This window comes from Astyanax mexicanus, chromosome 18 (assembly GCF_023375975.1).
Source record: "Astyanax mexicanus isolate ESR-SI-001 chromosome 18, AstMex3_surface, whole genome shotgun sequence".
Taxonomy (NCBI): domain Eukaryota; kingdom Metazoa; phylum Chordata; class Actinopteri; order Characiformes; family Acestrorhamphidae; genus Astyanax; species Astyanax mexicanus.
In genome coordinates, this window is record NC_064425.1 from 6,724,765 (window position 1) to 6,743,042 (window position 18,278).

General features: G+C 37.9%; 2 protein-coding genes across 5 annotated transcripts in view; one reads left to right on the forward strand and one right to left on the reverse strand.

Annotated features, from left to right (window-relative positions):
- LOC103030891 (SR-related and CTD-associated factor 4) overlaps positions 1 to 1,055 on the reverse strand; it is a 33,476-nt gene extending 32,421 nt beyond the window's left edge. Inside the window, exon 1 of one of the 2 annotated variants that reach the window (XM_007231017.4) lies at positions 747 to 1,055. In XM_007231017.4, the coding sequence (XP_007231079.3) occupies positions 747 to 776 (30 nt within the window). In that variant the 5' untranslated portion in view covers positions 777 to 1,055. The remainder of the gene's footprint in view (positions 1 to 746) is intronic. The other variant, XM_007231018.4, reaches the window with a different exon arrangement.
- Positions 1,056 to 2,338: 1,283 nt separating this feature from the next.
- On the forward strand, positions 2,339 to 18,233 carry ccdc150 (coiled-coil domain containing 150). Of its 3 annotated transcripts, none has more exons than XM_007231016.4 (24): positions 2,339 to 2,428; positions 3,822 to 3,922; positions 4,565 to 4,947; positions 7,339 to 7,517; positions 7,972 to 8,040; positions 8,529 to 8,645; positions 8,950 to 9,079; positions 9,178 to 9,221; positions 10,096 to 10,188; positions 10,798 to 10,893; positions 11,351 to 11,475; positions 11,876 to 12,053; positions 13,018 to 13,086; positions 13,180 to 13,272; positions 13,373 to 13,456; positions 14,761 to 14,856; positions 15,126 to 15,214; positions 15,556 to 15,682; positions 15,796 to 15,987; positions 16,337 to 16,399; positions 16,794 to 16,925; positions 17,532 to 17,618; positions 17,742 to 17,936; positions 18,043 to 18,233. In XM_007231016.4, exons 3-24 carry the CDS (start codon positions 4,575 to 4,577, stop codon positions 18,172 to 18,174), a joined length of 2,763 nt encoding a protein of 920 aa, XP_007231078.3. In that variant the 5' UTR covers positions 2,339 to 2,428; positions 3,822 to 3,922; positions 4,565 to 4,574; the 3' UTR covers positions 18,175 to 18,233. The 3 variants fall into 3 exon arrangements, with proteins under 3 accessions (XP_007231078.3, XP_049322924.1, XP_007231077.3); XM_049466967.1 differs by having other exon boundaries at positions 2,340 to 2,428; positions 4,565 to 4,752; XM_007231015.4 differs by lacking the exon at positions 2,339 to 2,428 and adding an exon at positions 2,598 to 2,683.
- Positions 18,234 to 18,278: the final 45 nt, after the last annotated feature.

An 18,278-nucleotide genomic window follows, 5' to 3' on the forward strand; every position in this document is an offset into this window, starting at 1 on the left:
ATCAATACAAGAACTTTAATGCAACTCTGGAGATAAATAAATTGTGAGATTGTAGAAGCTTGTGAAAACGATGGCACACCATGTGACCTTTTTTCTGGCCAGGCTGTGTACATTAGCTAATGAAATTATGCTCTAATTGAGTAACCTTAGCTAACTAAACTACTAAGTTAATTCGTAGAGGATTATCTACCACACAGCACGGGTTTTAACCAGCTAAAGCTGCACGAAACCAAACAAACAAACAAAAACAAATAAACAAACAAAACAGGCAGGCAGGTTGGGAAGGCCTTTTGCTAAGCTAATAAGCTAACTCACGCCAACTCTTACCATAGCGCCACCTGAAACTACACAATCTACTGGACTTTCTTTGGTTCTATGCTAATAAATAGGGATAAAACGCGTTAATTTTACACAAAAATACCCAAAAATGCGAGATATATTCATTAAAAGTCGAAAAAAATTAACAAACACAGAACATAACCGCTAGCTTTGCATAGCTAAAGGTAAGGCCAGCGACAAATCCCGCCCTCGCTCTGATTGGCTGATCCCTCATCTTCTGCTGACGAACCACTGCTCTAAGCCAATTACAGCGCGACTTTAAAGATCGTCAGCCAATCGGCGCTCAGGGAAGGCGGGACGTGTCGTTACCTAGCGTACTGAATGTTACGGCAGCGGACGCCCTGCGTTAGCTTAGCATAAAACAAGCGAAAAAGACACAAAACGCGGTTATTAAAAGCGCAGCTTACCTCCACGTTAAAGGCCTTAACTGCATCCATTATCGCCGTCTGAGTGTTTAATCAACCGCAAGTCGTCATTTAGAGGGAATATAGCGGATCTGCGCTGATATTTTAATGCTAATTTTTAATGTGGAAGAGTCCAAACTTCTCCTCACCAGCAGCAGCAGCGCTACTAAACCCAGTCCTGACACAGAGCTTATACAGAGGAGAACACCCACTAAACCATGGTGTTTCAGTGGCTCTCAGACATTGGAGGGCGCTAGTGAGGGAGTCCAAAATGAATGTGTTCCTATTGAGCATTTGAGCAAAATCCGTTTTTTTAAGTTTTAATAAGTCTTATACCGAAGAATTTACTCATGTTCTCAACATAGAACACACAAAAATATTTTTCGGCGCTGCCACTTTTTAAAAACTTTTAAACTCAAGTTATAATCCAGTCAAACGTTTGTAGACACATTTAAATCAGTGTTTTTTACATTATTTTAAAATGTCCTCCATTGTAGATTATGATTAAGAGTTGGTATTAGTAGACAAAGAAAGTGTTAAACAAACAAGAATATGTTATACATTTAACATTTTTGAAAGAAGCACCTCTTGCTTAGATGACAGCTTTGCACATTTTGGCTGAATTTTCATACAGAGTCATACGGAATGGCTTTCAGTTAACAGCTGTGCAGAACTTGTAAAGAGTTTCTTGTCCCTTTTAATGTGTTTGAGAGCATCAGTTGTGAAGAGGTAGAATTGGTATACCGTGATAATAATGTTCTAATCCATATTATGGCAAGACCCACTTAAATAAGTAAAGAAAAAAGACCATCAAAAATGTTATGATGAAACTGGCTCTCACCAGGACTGGCCTAGAAAAGAAAGAGCAATAATTACCACAGTTTGACTGCACTTGAGGATACTTTCAAAGTTCTTTGAATGTTTCAGACTGACTGACCTTCATTTCTTAAAGTATTTTTTTCTTTACATGGTTGAGCAGTTTGTGCCATAATATTATGATTAGAACATTACTCAAATATGCCAACTCTAGCTCTTCACAGCTTTACAACTGATGCTCTCAAACACATTAGGAGACAAGATGCTTTTTGTGTTACTTCTTTATTAGTATTACTATTATTTTTATTATGTGTGTGCTGTTGGACAAATGAATTTCCCCATTGGGGATTAATAAAGTATCTATCTATCTATCTATCTATCTATCTATCTATCTATCTATCTATCTATCTATCTATCTATCTATCTATCTATCTATCTATCTATCTAAGACATTCAAGTAATTAATTCTTGACAAGTTCAGCACAGCTGTTAACTTAAAAGCTGAATTCCAGGTGACTCTACCTCATAAAGCTGACTGAGAAAATCCAGCCAAGCTGTGCAAAACTGTAATCTAAGCAAGAGGTGCTACTTTGAAAAATCTAAAATACAAAACATATTCTGGTTTGTTTAACACTTTTCTTGTTTACAAAATAATTACACATGTTTTTCTTCATAATTTGGATGACTTTAGTATTAATCTACAGTGCAGAACATTTTAAAATAATGAAAAAACACAGACTTTAAGGTGTGTCCTGGTTGACTGGTACTGTGTGTGTATATATATGTATGTAAACAGTGAAATCACTGCAGCCCTCAGCAGCCGTTGCTATGGGAACAAGCCCAGCAGGCAGTGCAGCTGCACGGTTCCGGTAGGTTTAGCAGCGCTAGCGGAGATAAAGACAGTGAAATAAAGTTAATATCGGGATTAAACTGAACCGTATTAAGACATTTAACACAGCAAAGCCACAGAGACACAGGAGCTCCGGGTCTTGCGGAGTTTCCCCGCTAGCAGATGCCGCTGCGGGGGTTTAGGCTACAGGTTAGTGTTAGCATTAGCCGCTCAGCGCGGTGCTCTGGTTTGTAGCGCGCGGTGAGCCTTCCGTACTGCGGTATTATTCCGCGGGGTGAGTTCTCAGCACTGCGGTATTAATGCGCGCCTTCATTCTAAACTATTATTACATTGAATGCAATTCTCATTAGTTTATTACAAATATAAAGCATGTTCTCCTCTTTACTTACTGTGTTTAAGCTACATATCTGCCTACTTTTATACATTTGTAATCTAATTTAATTGTATTTCTTTCACTAGTTTTATTTATTAGTCTTACTCCATCTGTATTTACTATATTACGTTTTATTTATTTATTTATCAGTTCTCTACTCTATTCTCTCTTCTCTATTATATTTATATTTTTCTAATCACTTTCTTAGTTGCATTCTATTTTTAAAGTTATCTCTAAAGCTATTTGTTTTATTTCCTGTTGCTTTATTGTTTTATTTGTTGTATTTTACTCAATGCTAGCTAAATTCTCCCTTTATAATTGTTTTTTTTACATGGCAGGATATTTCATATGTTATATTTTATATTATTATATGTTATTAAATTATTTTGATAGTATTCTGGCAGTGGTTATTGTGTTATTCTTTATTCTTTGAGTTTTATTGTATTTTATTTTACTATATGTTTATTGTGTCCTACTTTATTTTAAAGTTGATCTTTAGCTTCTGTTATATTATAATACTGTATTTTATTTTAATTCATTTCTCCCTTAACTTAAAACCAAAAATTATTTGTTTTACATTTAATTTTTACTTAAAGTTCCTGGCTAATTAAGTTATTTATTATATTTTTAGAGGGTCTTAATTGTATTATTCTTTTTATTTTATTTGTTATCTCTTTGGCAAACTGTTGGTGGATATACTGATCTCTGTGCAGCTGTTTACTTTGCTCTCTCACACATTTCAGTCCCTTGGTAACTCATGAACATCTCAAGGGTCAGAGTTGTTTGCCTCTTCATGCCTGCTTAAATTACCATCACTACATATCAACAATAATGTTTTAATTTTTTAATTCATACAGTAGTTCTTTAATAGGCCCTTACTATACATAGTAGAGCTGTATTTTGACTGCACTAAATAAACAATAAGCAAATGATAAAAAATACACTTTCTTTTCTTGTATAGTGATCTATTACAGGTGTAATGTATTTGTTCATATTCTTGTTTTTCTAAACATATTTCCTTTCCTTTCTTTTCTTATAGAATTATCATGTACGTGCCGGTCACTGTGTCCTGTCAGAAGTCCAGAGTTGGATACAGATCCTAACTATTGACTGATTCTTACTGCTTTAGAGTTTACTATTGTAAGTAATTCAGTATATGTTTAATTTGTTTAATTACAACAGAATTCTGTGATTAATCTTGAATGATTAATCATGATTAATCACACTTTTTTTAATAATGTTTTTAATAATGGGTATTTAAATGTGAAAAATAATGTGAAAAATAATAAAAATTAAATTGTATTTATATTAGTGGCATCAAAATAAATATACAGTACTAATCACAACAATATTCTGTGATTAATTGTGATTAAAGTCATATTTAAAATGGAGGACATCAATAAGGAAAATAAACTTTAGCTCCATATTCCACACTCAAAAACTTGAAAAGGAAACTCATGTATATGTGTGTGACACCTGTAAGAAAGAGGTAATCAGTATATCATCATGAATTTAATGAAAGTAATGACAGTAATCTACCTTCTGAATTTATTAAAGTCTCAAGATTAATTGCGCATGATAACTTTGATAGCATTATTTATAACTAATTATATTTTACAGAGTGTAACTGACTATATATAAAATAATGTGTGACGTTGTGAGTAAATGGCTAAACATTATCTACAGTCCTGTAGATGCATAGCATAACATACTGTGTTAAAGAATTCTTTAATAATTTTATTAAAAACATAAAAATGTAATTAAGTTGGCTTTGTCATTCAGGCTTGTTGAGATGTCCCGGTCGGTCATACGCCCTCTAAGCATCGGAGCCACGGCCCCAGAGTCTCTGTCCGTGCTGCAGCAGCGCCTCCTGGTGGCCGAGGAGCAGACAGAGGAGCTGGTGAGGGACATGGGGACGCTGGGGGTGTCCAGAGAGCAGCTGCGGATAAGCAACCACCCCCAGTCTCCAGGTGGGGGTCTCGGCATGCGGCCACTGAGTCCGGTCAGAGTGCAGCAGGTACTGGGGGCCGGAGGGGAGGGAACGCTGTGGCGGCAGTGTGAGGCGCTGGTGGGACGAGTGTGTCGTTTAGAGAGTCTGATACACACCGTCAAACTGACCCTCTTCCGCCTGGAGACGGAGAGGGAGCTCAACCCGTCTCACATAGGTAAACATTGCTGTGAACACTCTCTAACACTCACACTCTCTCTTTCTCTGTATAGATATAAGTAGTATCTCACGCAAGTGTCTAGACCCCTCACCTTTTTTTATATTTTATATGTCTATGTTAAATTTGGGGTTTTGGGTTCAACTCTCTTATACTGGCCACTGGATATGGCACATTATGGCAAAGAACTCTCTAAGGACGTGACAAAACAGCCTAACTGTTTCTCTAACACCCTAAACCTGAGATACAGCACCATGACCAAGGCCAGCACAGCCCTAGAAGGTAGCCTCTTCTTAAGCTGATGCACAATAAAGCCTGAAAACAGTTTGCTAAAGACAAAAAAAATCCATGAGCATGGATTACTGGAAACATGTCCTGTGATCTGAAAAGATCAAGATAAAGTTGTTTGGCTCAGATGGTGCCTAGCATGTGTGGTGGCACCCTGGTGAGGAATACCAGGAATACTGTCCCTCGCTTAAAGTCAAGCATGGTGGTGGTAGCTGGTAGCATCATACACTCTAAAAAACAGAGGTACGATATGAGTACTTTTTTGTACTCGAAGGTACATTCTTTATAATTGTACCCTCAAAGGTACAATATTGGTCTTTACGGGGTCAGATTTGTTCCCTCTGAAGTACAAAGTCATTTCTAGCAGCAATAAGTACAAATTTGTACCATTTAACCAGCCAAAGGGTACATTCAGTATTCTGCATCACTGTACTAATGAACAATATATATTTTAATTGCACATTTTTTATTTGAAAGCCAGACAATTTTGTATCATCAAGTTTTTGAGCCATATTTAGTTGATGATAATGTTTATAATATTTATAATCTTTACTGCCACAAAAACCATGGGTACAAAAAAGGACTTTCACTGAAAGGTACTTTTTTGTGCCTCAATATAAGGTACAGCCCCAGCGACAAGCTTTGTACTCTTTTAAGTACAAATCTGTACTTATATTTCTTAGAGTGTAGTTTGGATCTGTATGAGTGCTGCCGGCACTGGGGAGCTAAATTCCAACATGTACTGTGACATTTTAAAGCAGAGCATGATCCCCTACATTTCTTAGCTAAAGGTGATGGACTGGCCAAGCATGTGTCCAGTCCTAAACCTTATTAAGCATCTGTGGGGCATCCTCAAATTGAAGGTGAAGGAGGGCAAGGTCTTGAACATCCACCATCCCTATGCTGTCCTTCCAAATATTGAAGCAGGCCCGGCGAATCAAAACGCCCATCGCTTTTCTTTCACGGGTCAGTGTTCATTCCCCTGTGGCTCTTCTGGTGTATTAAATCAACACATTCAAGCGAGAGGAGAGAACAGATGCCCTAACGCTCACATCACTATTCACATGGCACTCATATCACAACCCTTATAACATTGTTCTGACTACTTTAGAATCAAAGTGCAATTGAGATAGGTAGGTGTATGTTTAGAACAGGTCTGTTTTCACTAGTTAAAAGAAAAAATCCACCCCGGGGTGGATTTTTACTTTCTGGATCTGGACTACGCACCTCTGTGTGTTAGTAACTTTAGGTTTAAATTGGATCTCCGGTGGATTTGGTGTTTTACAGAGACTCTAAGACTAGATCAGTGGCTGAACTGCACTTAACAGGGCATTATTACACATGTTGTAAAGTAACATATGCTATTGAAAAGACTGTTATTAGTGTAAAAATGTCTTTATTTTAAAACCTTTCTGACTGTTGTCCGTCTTGCTGCCTTCTGGTGTTGCAATCAGAGGCGATTTGTTTGCATGTATGGCAACTGCCACACTAATTTATTGGTTTATTGCTTCTAGCATAGCCGCCATTTAGCTATTTTACATGTTTTTGCTAATTCTACATTAAAAACTAATTCCTGTTACTTTCAGTCCTGTTTAAGAGTAACAGGTGTGAGTGCTAGTTACAGAAGGGATTTTTTTGGTCATAAATATCAATTATTTGTGCATGCAGTCTATAACCATTTCTTTAAAATAAAATAAATTCTTAAGAGAACATCAAAGGAATTAGTGGACTTACTTTTAAACATGCATTTAAAATGTTACATGAGTTTTGTAACCATCTTCGGCTTAGAAACCTTGTAAAATATTAAAAGTAAAGCTGCCTGAGTTTGACCAGTACATGTTTTGAATAGTTAAATATACAGGGGTTGGACAATGAAAGTGAAACACCTGGTTTTAGAACACAATAATTGATTGTGGTGACGGACAGTTCTGGTGGAAACAGGAGAGTTGAGGTGCACATTGAATTCTGCGTGATTTGATCAGCCGTGGTTTTATGTTTTTTGGATACAATCCGGGTTAGCACCTGAACATCCCTTTCAGACAGCTTCCTCTTACAGCGTCCACAGTTTGAACCAGTAAATGTGTGTATGTGTGTGTGTGTTAGTGCGTCTGCAAGAGCAGTTAGCAGCTGTACAGGAGCAGTGTGAGGAGGAGCAGCGCTCGTCACAGAGGGAGGTGATGCGTCTGAGGGAACAGCTGGAGACGGCCTGTCAGGAGAGAGAAGAGGCGCGACAGGAAGCACACACACTCAGACAACAGCTGGACCATTCAAACCGCTCTAAAGTATGAACTTCTACTACAGCTCTGATTCAGTACACCTCACCAAGCACCACTATACTAAAGCTTTTGTAAAATACATCTGTTATACAGCACAGCGTTCCAGAGTACCACAGTCAAATACCTTTACCTGTTATATACAGTAACCTCTTATAGAGAGCAACCTTTATTGTAGTCCAGCTATTCTTACAGTACAACTCTATAGTACAGCTATTATTATACTACACCTCTACACTAAAGTTGTTATTCAAGTACATCTCTATAGTACAGATATTATTAGACTACACATCTATAGTACAGCTATTATTATACTACTAGTAACTATACTATACTATTATTAGTCTTCTGTAACACTGTAATTATAAGATAAGGATGATGTTTTGTCATATTTCATTCTATATATTCTTCTACTGCTTTATTTATCTTGTCCATATTACTGTTTGTTTAATGTCTGATCCAGGTGGATGTTGCAGTAGCAGCAGAAGAGCTGAAGATGGTAAAAGATCAGATGAGCCAGAGGCTGCAGCAGGTGAGAAGTTGCCATTGTTTAATAAACTGTTAAACTCTCTGAGGTCCACAAACTCACCCGTGTGTCACATTTGAATGTTTTTTATTAATTTTAGGGCTGTCACATTTAAATTATTCACAAAAAAATAAAATAACGCATTAAGAAAATCACAGGACCAGAGATTGGAGTGAACTACAGCCATTATCTGCATATCATATCAAACCCCAGAACCTGCTGTACTAACAGTTAGCATCCTCAATTAGCCATTATGGCTAATCTGCCATTTTGGGCTTCATAATAAAAGCCCCATGCTAAAACGTATTAAAGCATACTAAAATGACAAAGAACCTCCATTTTTTTATTTGGTCTATTTTATTTTATTTGGACTTTACTAAGTAAACTTTTTGGATTTTGGAGCTCTGTGTACGATCTCACAATACATCAAAAGACACTATATTCCTGTTCTGTAAAAATGAGCCACAAGCACATGTCCTGTTATCTCTGTACAGGTGAGGGAGGAGCTGGAGGAGGAGAAAACCTCCCGTCTGGAGGCGGAACAATCCCACAGTGCACTACTGCAGAGAGTGGAGGAGATGGAGGGAGTGGTCGAGAGAGAGAGAGAACAGGTCAGAGGAGGAAAAGAGAAAGCATTTAAAAAACCTTCTGATCTGTTTCTGATGGAACAAATGCTGTGCTTTACTTTCTTCATTTTGATAATGTATTGGCAAAATAATAAAACAAAAAGTATTTTTTTCTGAATTACTTTTTCTGTATACTACACCTTTTATATTGTGATTTTTTAGTTAAGTATACTCATTCTAAAGTTCTGTACTGAAGATTGTAGAGTGTATTGTTACCTTTATTTAGCATGCTTCTTCCACATGTTAGATGCAGATTGTAACAAATCACCACTTTCTTCTCTCTCTACAGGTGAAGCTTCTCCAAGCGGACTGTCACGCCCTGCGTGCTGATGGACAGGAGACGAGGGCGGAGCTACAGGAGAAGGATGAGCTTACAGGGCGCTTACAGAAAGAGTGTGAGCAGCTTAGGGACCAATCAGGTGAGCACAGAATTATGGGATATGTAGTCTTTTGTCTGTAAAGTGTTTGTGCAGTGTGTAAGTAGACTAAGATCTTGTTTTGTGTTTTGTTCTGTTAGAGGGGAAGGACACACTCATATCAGAGCTGAGCACTGAGTTAATGGTAAGAGCGGGACAGTGTGCAGGGGGAGATACAGTACCAGTCCAAATTTCGGACACACTTTCTCATTCAATGTTTTTTCTGTAAATGCATGCTAAGGTGATCCAGACTATGAAGGAACACATAAGGACTCATGTAGTAACTTAAAAGTGTTAAACAAACCAAAATACTATATAATGTGAAGCATTTAGGTGCTCTTATCTGTGGAGCTGTTAACTTGTGGTTTCTGAGGCTGGTAACTCTTATGAACTTATCTTGTTCAACATAGAGAACTCTTGCTCTTTCTTTCCAGGGGAAGTCCTGATGAGAGCCAGTTTGTTCATTATAATGTTTTTGATGGTCTTTGCGACTGCAATTAAAGATACTTTCAAAGTTCTTACATTTTTTTTTCTTTACTTAGTGGAGTAGTTCTTGCCATAATATGAATTAGAAGGTTACTAAAATAGTCAAATTACTTAATTCAAGTAATTTACTCTTGATGAGTTCAGCACAGCTGTTAACTGAAAGCCTGAATTCCAGGTGACTCTACCTCATAAAGCTGACTGAAAAAATCCAGCCAACGTGTGCAAAACTGTCTCTATCTAAGCAAGAGGTGCTACTTTGAGGAATCTAAAATATAAAACATATTGTAGTTTGCTTAACATTTTGTTTACTGAACTATTCATGCGAACAAAATGTTTTTATTTCATAGTTTGGATGATTTTAGTATCATTTTACAATGCAGAACATTAAAAAACAGTGAAATTAAGGTGTTGCCAAACTTTTGTCTGGTGGAGTATCTAGATATAGAGCTATTCCTTTTAACTAAATAATCCTGAAGGAACCCTTTTACTGTTTTAATGGTAATGTATATTAAAGTGTGTGTGTGTGTGTGTAGAGTGTAAGAGTAGCTCTGCAGAAGCAGCAGCAGGAGAACTGCAGGCTGGTCAAGGATGGAGAAGAACTGAGAACAGTGGCTGATAAAGTTCAGGTACACTTTTTACTTTTTATCTTTATTTAGGGCTACAACTTATACACAATTAAAATACACAATTTTTTTTTAAATGCACAAGTAGTCCTACAGTCCTAGAGCCATGTCAGTAACAGTTCATAATCAACGTTTTTTTTGTTGTTTATTTATTTAATATCTGACTTTATGGATAAATAAAACATCTCTTTCTCCAAATGTGCTGAATTCAGATTATTGCAGATATAGAACAGCATTGATGTTGATGTTGTTTGGCTCTAACTTTTAAGAAGCCGGGAATCTGCAGTCCTCTAATAACCAGTCTGTGTTCATGACCAATGCTTCTCAATATAAACACAACCAGAGTACTATAATATACCTATTGTCAGAATAACTGATTCACAAACACAGTTTTACTCTCTCCATCTACAATAACTGCATCAGCTCCCCTAGCAGAGTGTATCTTTACCACACACACTGTAACATCTGAGAATTTAACAGTTCCTGTGTATAGAGACTTTAGAGGAAAACACAGACAGAAGTTATTTACAGATTATTTCATTAATTCTTTTGTGTCTGGAGTAATACATTCATCAACCTCTTTCTTTCTCTCTCTCTCTTTCTCTCTCTCAGGCCTTAAATTATCAGTTGGAGGCTCAATGTTCTGATCTGAGTTCAGCACTCCGTTCCCTCACTACAGAGAATGCCCGTCTGCAGACCACTCTTCAGGTGAAACCATGTCCAGATACACTGTGGACCCTATCTTACACCCTGTGCAATTCACATTACAATGCTCTTATATAGCAACAGTGCTTGTGAATATATCTATGCCGATGGGCCTGGTGACTGGGAAATGAGGTGTGTTCAGGTAAATTTCAGGTGTATTGCTATCTTGTCAACTGAAAACACAGGCGTGCCACTAACTGAACACAACCTAGACAGACATTAACAGTCAGACATTCATTGCTATCTCGTAAAATAACATTGCTGTTCCTGTAAATAAGCTGTTCTCACACCTTCACATTTCTACAGTGTAGATTTATATTAAAGACATGAAAAAAATGAATGGACACATGGAATTACGTAGTAAACAGTAAAAATATTTCCCCCACAATCCCCTGATCTAAACCATATTTTAATGTATTTAACGTAAGTGTGTATGTGTGTCTGTGTGTGTGGTCTTCAGATGGAGCAGGAGCGTGTCGCTGAGCGTCTGAAGGACCAGGACCTGCTGTTAGACGCTGCTAAAAGAAACATCCAGGCAGAACTGCAGGGGGCGCTATCAGACAGGCTGCTACTGAAGAAAGAACTGTGAGTTACTAAACACACACAGTACATCATATCGCGAACACCCACTGAACTTTTAATAGAAGTCAGTGTAAAAGAACAGGTTACAAATCATTTAGGAACATTTCTACTGATCCATTTATCATTCAATTCATTTAAATTGTTCATGCAGTTTAATGTGGAGTATACAATAAATACATTCCTTTGAAATTATGTGATTCTGGCAGTGGTCTTTGCGTTGCATTACAATTTCATGATGGAATAACCTATTTTAAGGGATAAGCTTCTTTAAACAAGCATTATACTTATAAGATTCATTGTGTTTTTTGCTGTTTGTCTGTGTCGCATATGACATAAAAGATCAGATTTGGGCCACATTTACCTGCTGTTTGACCATAGCCTAAGAGTTCTTTACCTCCAACAGTGATACCCTGAGGGCAGATCACTCCAAACTGCAGCAGAGCTCTGCTGCTGCTCTCGATATGGCGGCCGCTCATCAGGACCTGCTGGACAGAACCATTGAGCGTCTGAGGGGGGAGGTCAGCAGTGCAGCTGCAGAGAGGGAGAACCTGCAGAGAGAGAGGGACGAGGCAAAGACTGAGGTAACACACACACACACACACACACACAGACTGTTTAGCACAATCTGTAACTCATTATTGTGTGTATCTGAAGAAAGTGTGACAATGAGTGTGTTTGCATTCTCTTTGTAATCTGATAACTACAAAACATTTAAGTAGAGTTTATCAGTAATCTGATCAATATGTTATATAAACATCTCAGAATACTCCGGTTAAGAGTATACACGCACTGAGAAAATTCAGAATATTCCGGTACATTTAGAAAGCACTGTTGTACTCTGTCATTAGATCACGCTGTTCTGAGTGGATAAAAAAGGAAACTTTCCCTTTATTCATATATTAAAAATAATAGTGTGTTTTTATACTATAATAGTATGCTGATTTAAACTGCAATATTTTACTTTGCTTTAGGGTTCATACAGTCATAAAAAAACTGGAAAAGTCATGGAATTTGAAAGTAGCAATTTCCAGGCCTGGATAAGTTTTGGAAAAATATATATTACCAGAAAGTTTTGGAAAAGTCATGGAAATCTGTTCTACAAATCTACAAAGTTAATTCAGTAATTTATCCCTACACAATGGAGCTCTCAGGATCTGACACATATTTTTGTGTATCATTGAAGATTGTTTGTCAACAATTTATCTGATTTCCTTTTAGACCTACAATATTCAACTGTTATTATAGTTTTAATTGATTTTTGGTATTATTACTCATGTCTGCATTGAGGTTTTAAAAATTGTATGGTCATGAAAAGTTGCCTTGAAGGCATGAAAAAGTCATGAAAAAAATTATTGCTATGTATTGGTTAAAAAGTGTATGAACCCTGTTGCTTAAAGTATCAAATTGTATTGCAATATATTGAATCTTACCCCTGTATTGTGACACATATTACAGTATATCTAAGTTCTTTCCTAACTTTAATAATAAAGTAACTGCAGTAAATTCTAAGCATTTTCCCTCTCTCTCTCTCTCTCTCATTCTCAGATGAGTGTATTGGTCAGTAATCTGGAGAAAGAGCGGATCCCTCTGGAATCACAGATCTCAGATCTGCAGGTAGAGGATTTGTGTTTTAGTTTAATGCTGAGCATTGTATCATTAGACATTAGACATTAGTTTGCTGTCAGTCACGCTGTGTGTGGTTGACAGGTGGAGTTATGTGAGATGAGCTCCACCCTGCAAAACGTGGAGGAGGAGAACAGGGGGCTGAGGGGACGACTGGCAGCAGTGCAGCACCAGCAGGTACAGAGGTCAGCAAATCAGTGTGTGTCTCGCTGTAGGTAGAAAATGGTTTTAACACTCTCTGTATCTGTCTGTCTGTCTGTCTCTCTCTCTCTCTCAGTATTCTCAGCAGCAGGTGGAGCAGATGTTGCGGGAATTGATGGACAGCAGGAACAAGCTGACCTATGAGAAGGGCAATCTGCAGGTGATGTCTGCAATAACACACATATTTGGATACACACAGATACAGTGGCTTGCAAAAATATTCATACATTTTGTATTACACATTTTGTCAACTTAGAACCACAAAAGTATATGTATTTTATTGAGATTTTAACTGGTTACATACATGGTTTTCAACATTTAAATCAAATAAAAATCTGTAATTTGTAAAAGTATTCAGCCCCCTATATCAATACTTATTAGAGCCATCTTTCACTGCAATTACAGCTGCAAATCTTCTGGGGTATATCTCTACCAGCTTTGCCTATCTAAAGATTTTTGCCCATTCTTCTTTATAAATCAGCTCATGCTCAGCCAGGTTGAATGGAGAGCATCTGTGAATAGCAATTTTCATGTCTTGCCACAAAAGCTCAACAGGATTTAGGTCAGGCCTTAGAATGGGTCATTCTAACACATGAAAATTCTTCAATCTAAACCATTATACCCCCACTGTAGCTCTGGCTGTATGCTTAGGGTCATTGTCTTGCTGGAAGGTGAATCTGCTTCCCAGTCTCAAGTCCTCCAACAGGTTTTCTTTCAGGATTTCACTGTATTATTTATCTCCATTCAACTTCCCATCAAGTCTGACCAGCTTTCTTGTCCCTGCTGAAGAAAAGCATCCCTACAGCATAATGCTAGAAATGAGTAGAGTTACTTGACAAATGTTTAACTTTGGTCTCATTTGACCACAGAACCTTCTTTCACATGTTTGCTGTGTGTCCTACATGGCTTGTGGCTACAAACTGCAAACAGCATATACTTCCATACTTCCATATTATACAGCCATACTTCCATAAAGGCCTGATTTGTGGCATTCACAACTTATTAGTTGTCCTGTGGACAGATTCTCCCACCTGAGCTGTGGATTTCTGCAGCTCCTTCAGAGTGACCATGGGCCTCTTTGCTGTTTCTCTGATCAGTGCTCTCCTTGCTTGATTTGTCAGTTTGGTTGGACAGCCAAGGCTCGGTAGGTTTGCAGTTGTAGAATACTTTTTTCATATTTTTAGATGATGAATTGAACAGTGCTGCTTAGGATATTTTTTAATAGCCTAACCCTGCGTTAAATCTTAAATCGCAATTTTTTTTTCTAATCTGTCTGATGAGTTTATTGGTCTTCATGATGCTGTTTGTTCACTAGTGTTCTCTAGTGATTGTCTTTTTTATTTTTGTAGTATACCCAAGTGGAAATGCAAAAGCACAAAGCGTGCGAATTTGCATAATATTTTTCCTAACTTTTTCACATGACTGTATGCTTGTTGTCTGATCTGTTTGAATGTGTGTGATTAGATTGAAGTGCAGCAGCTGCGGGAGGAACTACAGGTCCAGGGGGCGGAGCACAAAAAACATCAAACAAACTCACTTTTAGGGAGCAAATACACACAGGTACAAACACAGATACACAGACACAAAAACACATTTATATTTACACACTATTTGGCCAGTAGTTTGTGGACACCCTTTTAGCATTCTTTACAAAATCAAGGCTATCAGTCCAGGGTTTCTCCTTCTTTGCAGCAGTTACAGCCTCTACTCCTCTGGGAAGGCTTTAGCCGAGATGTTAGTGCTTTTCTGCTCTTTTCTGCTCTCATATAGTACAGTTTCTGTGTAATTGTGTATCTCTCACTCCTATCTGCTTGTGTTCTGTGTTGTAGGATGCTGTTCTGCAGGAGGCTCTGGATGCTGATCCACTGGACAGCAGAAAACTGTCCACACCATCCACAATGGACAAACTAAACAAGAGGTATATGTGTGTGTGTGTTTTTTTATATTTGCCATAATTTACTGATTTTTTGCTTTTCTTTTAGTTTATTTTTAAATAATCTCTTTTTACTTTTCTTGCCTTATATTTTAGTTTTTTAAACACAGTGTAAATAACTGCTTTGAACTGCATTTATTTGTGAAAATGCTATAGAAATACACCTTATTAGGAATATTATTATTATTGGTGGGAGCAGTAGTATTAGTACATTAGTAGGTTTACAGTACTAATTGTTTATATGCTCTTTAGTCAAACACTGTAGGTGATTGTGATTGACGTGATTGTGATTGATGTGACGTGTGTGTGGGCATGTGTGTCATCAGAGAGGCGGAGCTACTCGAGGCGAGGGCAGAGATTGTGCGATTGGTGGAGGAGATGGACACTATGAAGCTGCAGCTGCGTAAGGACAGGCACTGCAGGGGGAGGTCTGCACAGCCGGATGTTGCCAAGGTACCTCCTGATTGGTCAAATCCTCTGACCTTCACTTTTAAACTGATGTATCTTTATCCATCTTTAATTTATTACTCAGTCTCATTCCAATCTCCTCCAATTCTCTTTGCCAGCTCAAAACAGCACTTGAGGAGGCTTCTGCCAGGTCAGGTGACCTCTCGAGAGCCAATCAGGAGCTGGGGGAGAAGGTGTCTGAGCTGGAGAAGCTTGTGTCCTATCAGAAGTCTCGAATAAAAGCTCAGAAGGCTCAGCTGAAGCAACACATGGATAACAGAGCAGCACTGAGTGGCTCTAAGACACTAAAGGTAAGAGACTAATTTATACAATAATAAAAAAGACTTCCACAGCAGTTATAATACTAATGCTAGTCTGCAGAAATGGATGCCCAGAAAAGGCAGCTGTTAATATTAATAATGGGTATAGAAGGCCCAGAAAAGGCAGCTGTTAAGATTAATAATGGGTATAGAAGGTGGTCATAATGTTATGATATGACTGTGCATATGCTTTGCTAATATTTATTAATTATGGAGATTATTCAAATAAGTGTTTATGAAAGTGTGTGATGCACTTCCAGTATGTTCATGTTTAGCTGCTTTTAAACTGAATACAGAACATTCTGACTTAAAGAAAAGCAACATGCTTTTTTTCGTGCAGGAAGCAGAAATTCAAAGCCTTGAGCTTTCCAAGAGTGAATATGAGAGGAAGTGTTACGAACAGGTACATTACTCAAACACTCACACACACTCACACACACTCAAACAAACTCTAAAATTGAAATAATTTGTCATGATTGTTTGGTAGAGGTAGAGGCACTCCGCTTTACTGAAACACAAAATTTCCTAAGATTTCCTACCTCTTTCCTCGGGCCCTGTCAAGTCAGGCTGAAAAAATGGCATTTGATGTCGACTTACGTTTTTAGATTTCACTCATTCATCATGAAATTATAGTTAAAAGCTCAGTTTTAACAATCTATTTACAAAAAAAAGCTCAGTTTTGACGCTTTACATACTAAAACAATGTGGGGTTTAAATCGGGCTTGAGCTCACAGTGGCTCTGATATTTGGGGTCTGATTTAAGTTCTAATCTGTTTGCCTTTTTGTGTGTTTGTTAGTCTCAGTCATTACTGCAGATGCGTAGCGAGATGGCAAAGCTGCAGGCAGAGCTGCAGAGTCTGTCCTCCATCCAGCAGGGAGAGCTACAGGCAGAGAGGAGTCTCACTCAAACACTGCAGGAGAAATGCCAGGTTTATTTTTAACTAATCTGTCTTTTAAATGACTAGTGTGAACACAGCTTTTCAAACCATTTTACAGAGTTGTCTTGATCATGTGGTGTTATTCCTGGTTCACACTACACAACTGGTTGTGCTGTAATCGCTGGAGTCCTTCAGTTGTTGTAAATTTTACACTACATGACTGATTGGTGACACATTGTCACCAAATTACACAATTTTTTACCATCACAGTCCCATCTAGCTGCTCTCACAAAACCTAATTTATTATGAGAACAAACAATGCCATTCCAGAGAATCTCTGGAGAGGAGAATACCCACTTAAAGTGAGCCCAGAATGAATATGCTTATATTGAGCAACAGAGAAAAAATGTTCATAAATGTTTAATGATATTTATACTAAAATTTGTTCTTATGTCCTCATTACACATTATCAAATGTTTCAGTTGCAGAGACATAATTTTTTAAGGTTTTAAATTCCATTTTAATTTTTAGATAGTGTTGTTTTGCATACATTACAGACAGAAAGCAGCATTTTTATATTTTTTCATTACTGAAGCATACTTCAGATCTTCTGAAAGAGTTGTGTGTGTGTGTGTGTGTTTGTGTGTTTATGTGTAGTCGCTGGAGAAGTGTGTGGAGAGGTTAAGAGAAGAAAGAGATGAAACAGATCTGAAGATGAGGGCGGTCAGCCAAGACTCTCTGCAGGTACAACTACCATAACACCACTCAGAGGCATTCAGGCAACAGCTAATTAAATTAATAAATTAACATCTCATTCAATTAATTGGTTTTCCATTAAAACCCATAACAACATTTGTCTATCTAAAGATTGCAGAGAACCTGCAGGAAGCGCACTGCTGGTTCCGGTCCAAGTTTAGCAGCCTGAACAGCGAAACAGAGCAGAACTGTGCAGAACCAGAGGACCATCCCAAATCCACAGCAAATTCTATAGACAGCATCCCAGCCTCCCCTGCTGCGGTGGACATGGACAGGATGTCATCCAACAGGACCAGTTACAGCTCTGTGAGTTACCACTGCACACCAGGAGTTGAAGGAGTAGATACAAACCTTTCCTGCTGACTTTTTTCTGCTCTGCTGTGTGTGTGTGTGTGTGTGTGTGTGTGTTCAGGTTCTGATGTGTGTTGCAGAGCCAGAACTAGAGCGCTGGGCATCCACCCTGCAGCGCTGGGAGACAAAGAAAGAGCTAGCTCGCATCGCAAGTGGATACAAACAAACAGGACGAGCACACTCACTAACATGACACCCACACACACAGATATATTCTATGTGCCTCTTATTTATATTTATTTACTGTAGGAATATAGTAGAAAATGTGAAAAAATATCTGCAAACCCAGGTGTAGAA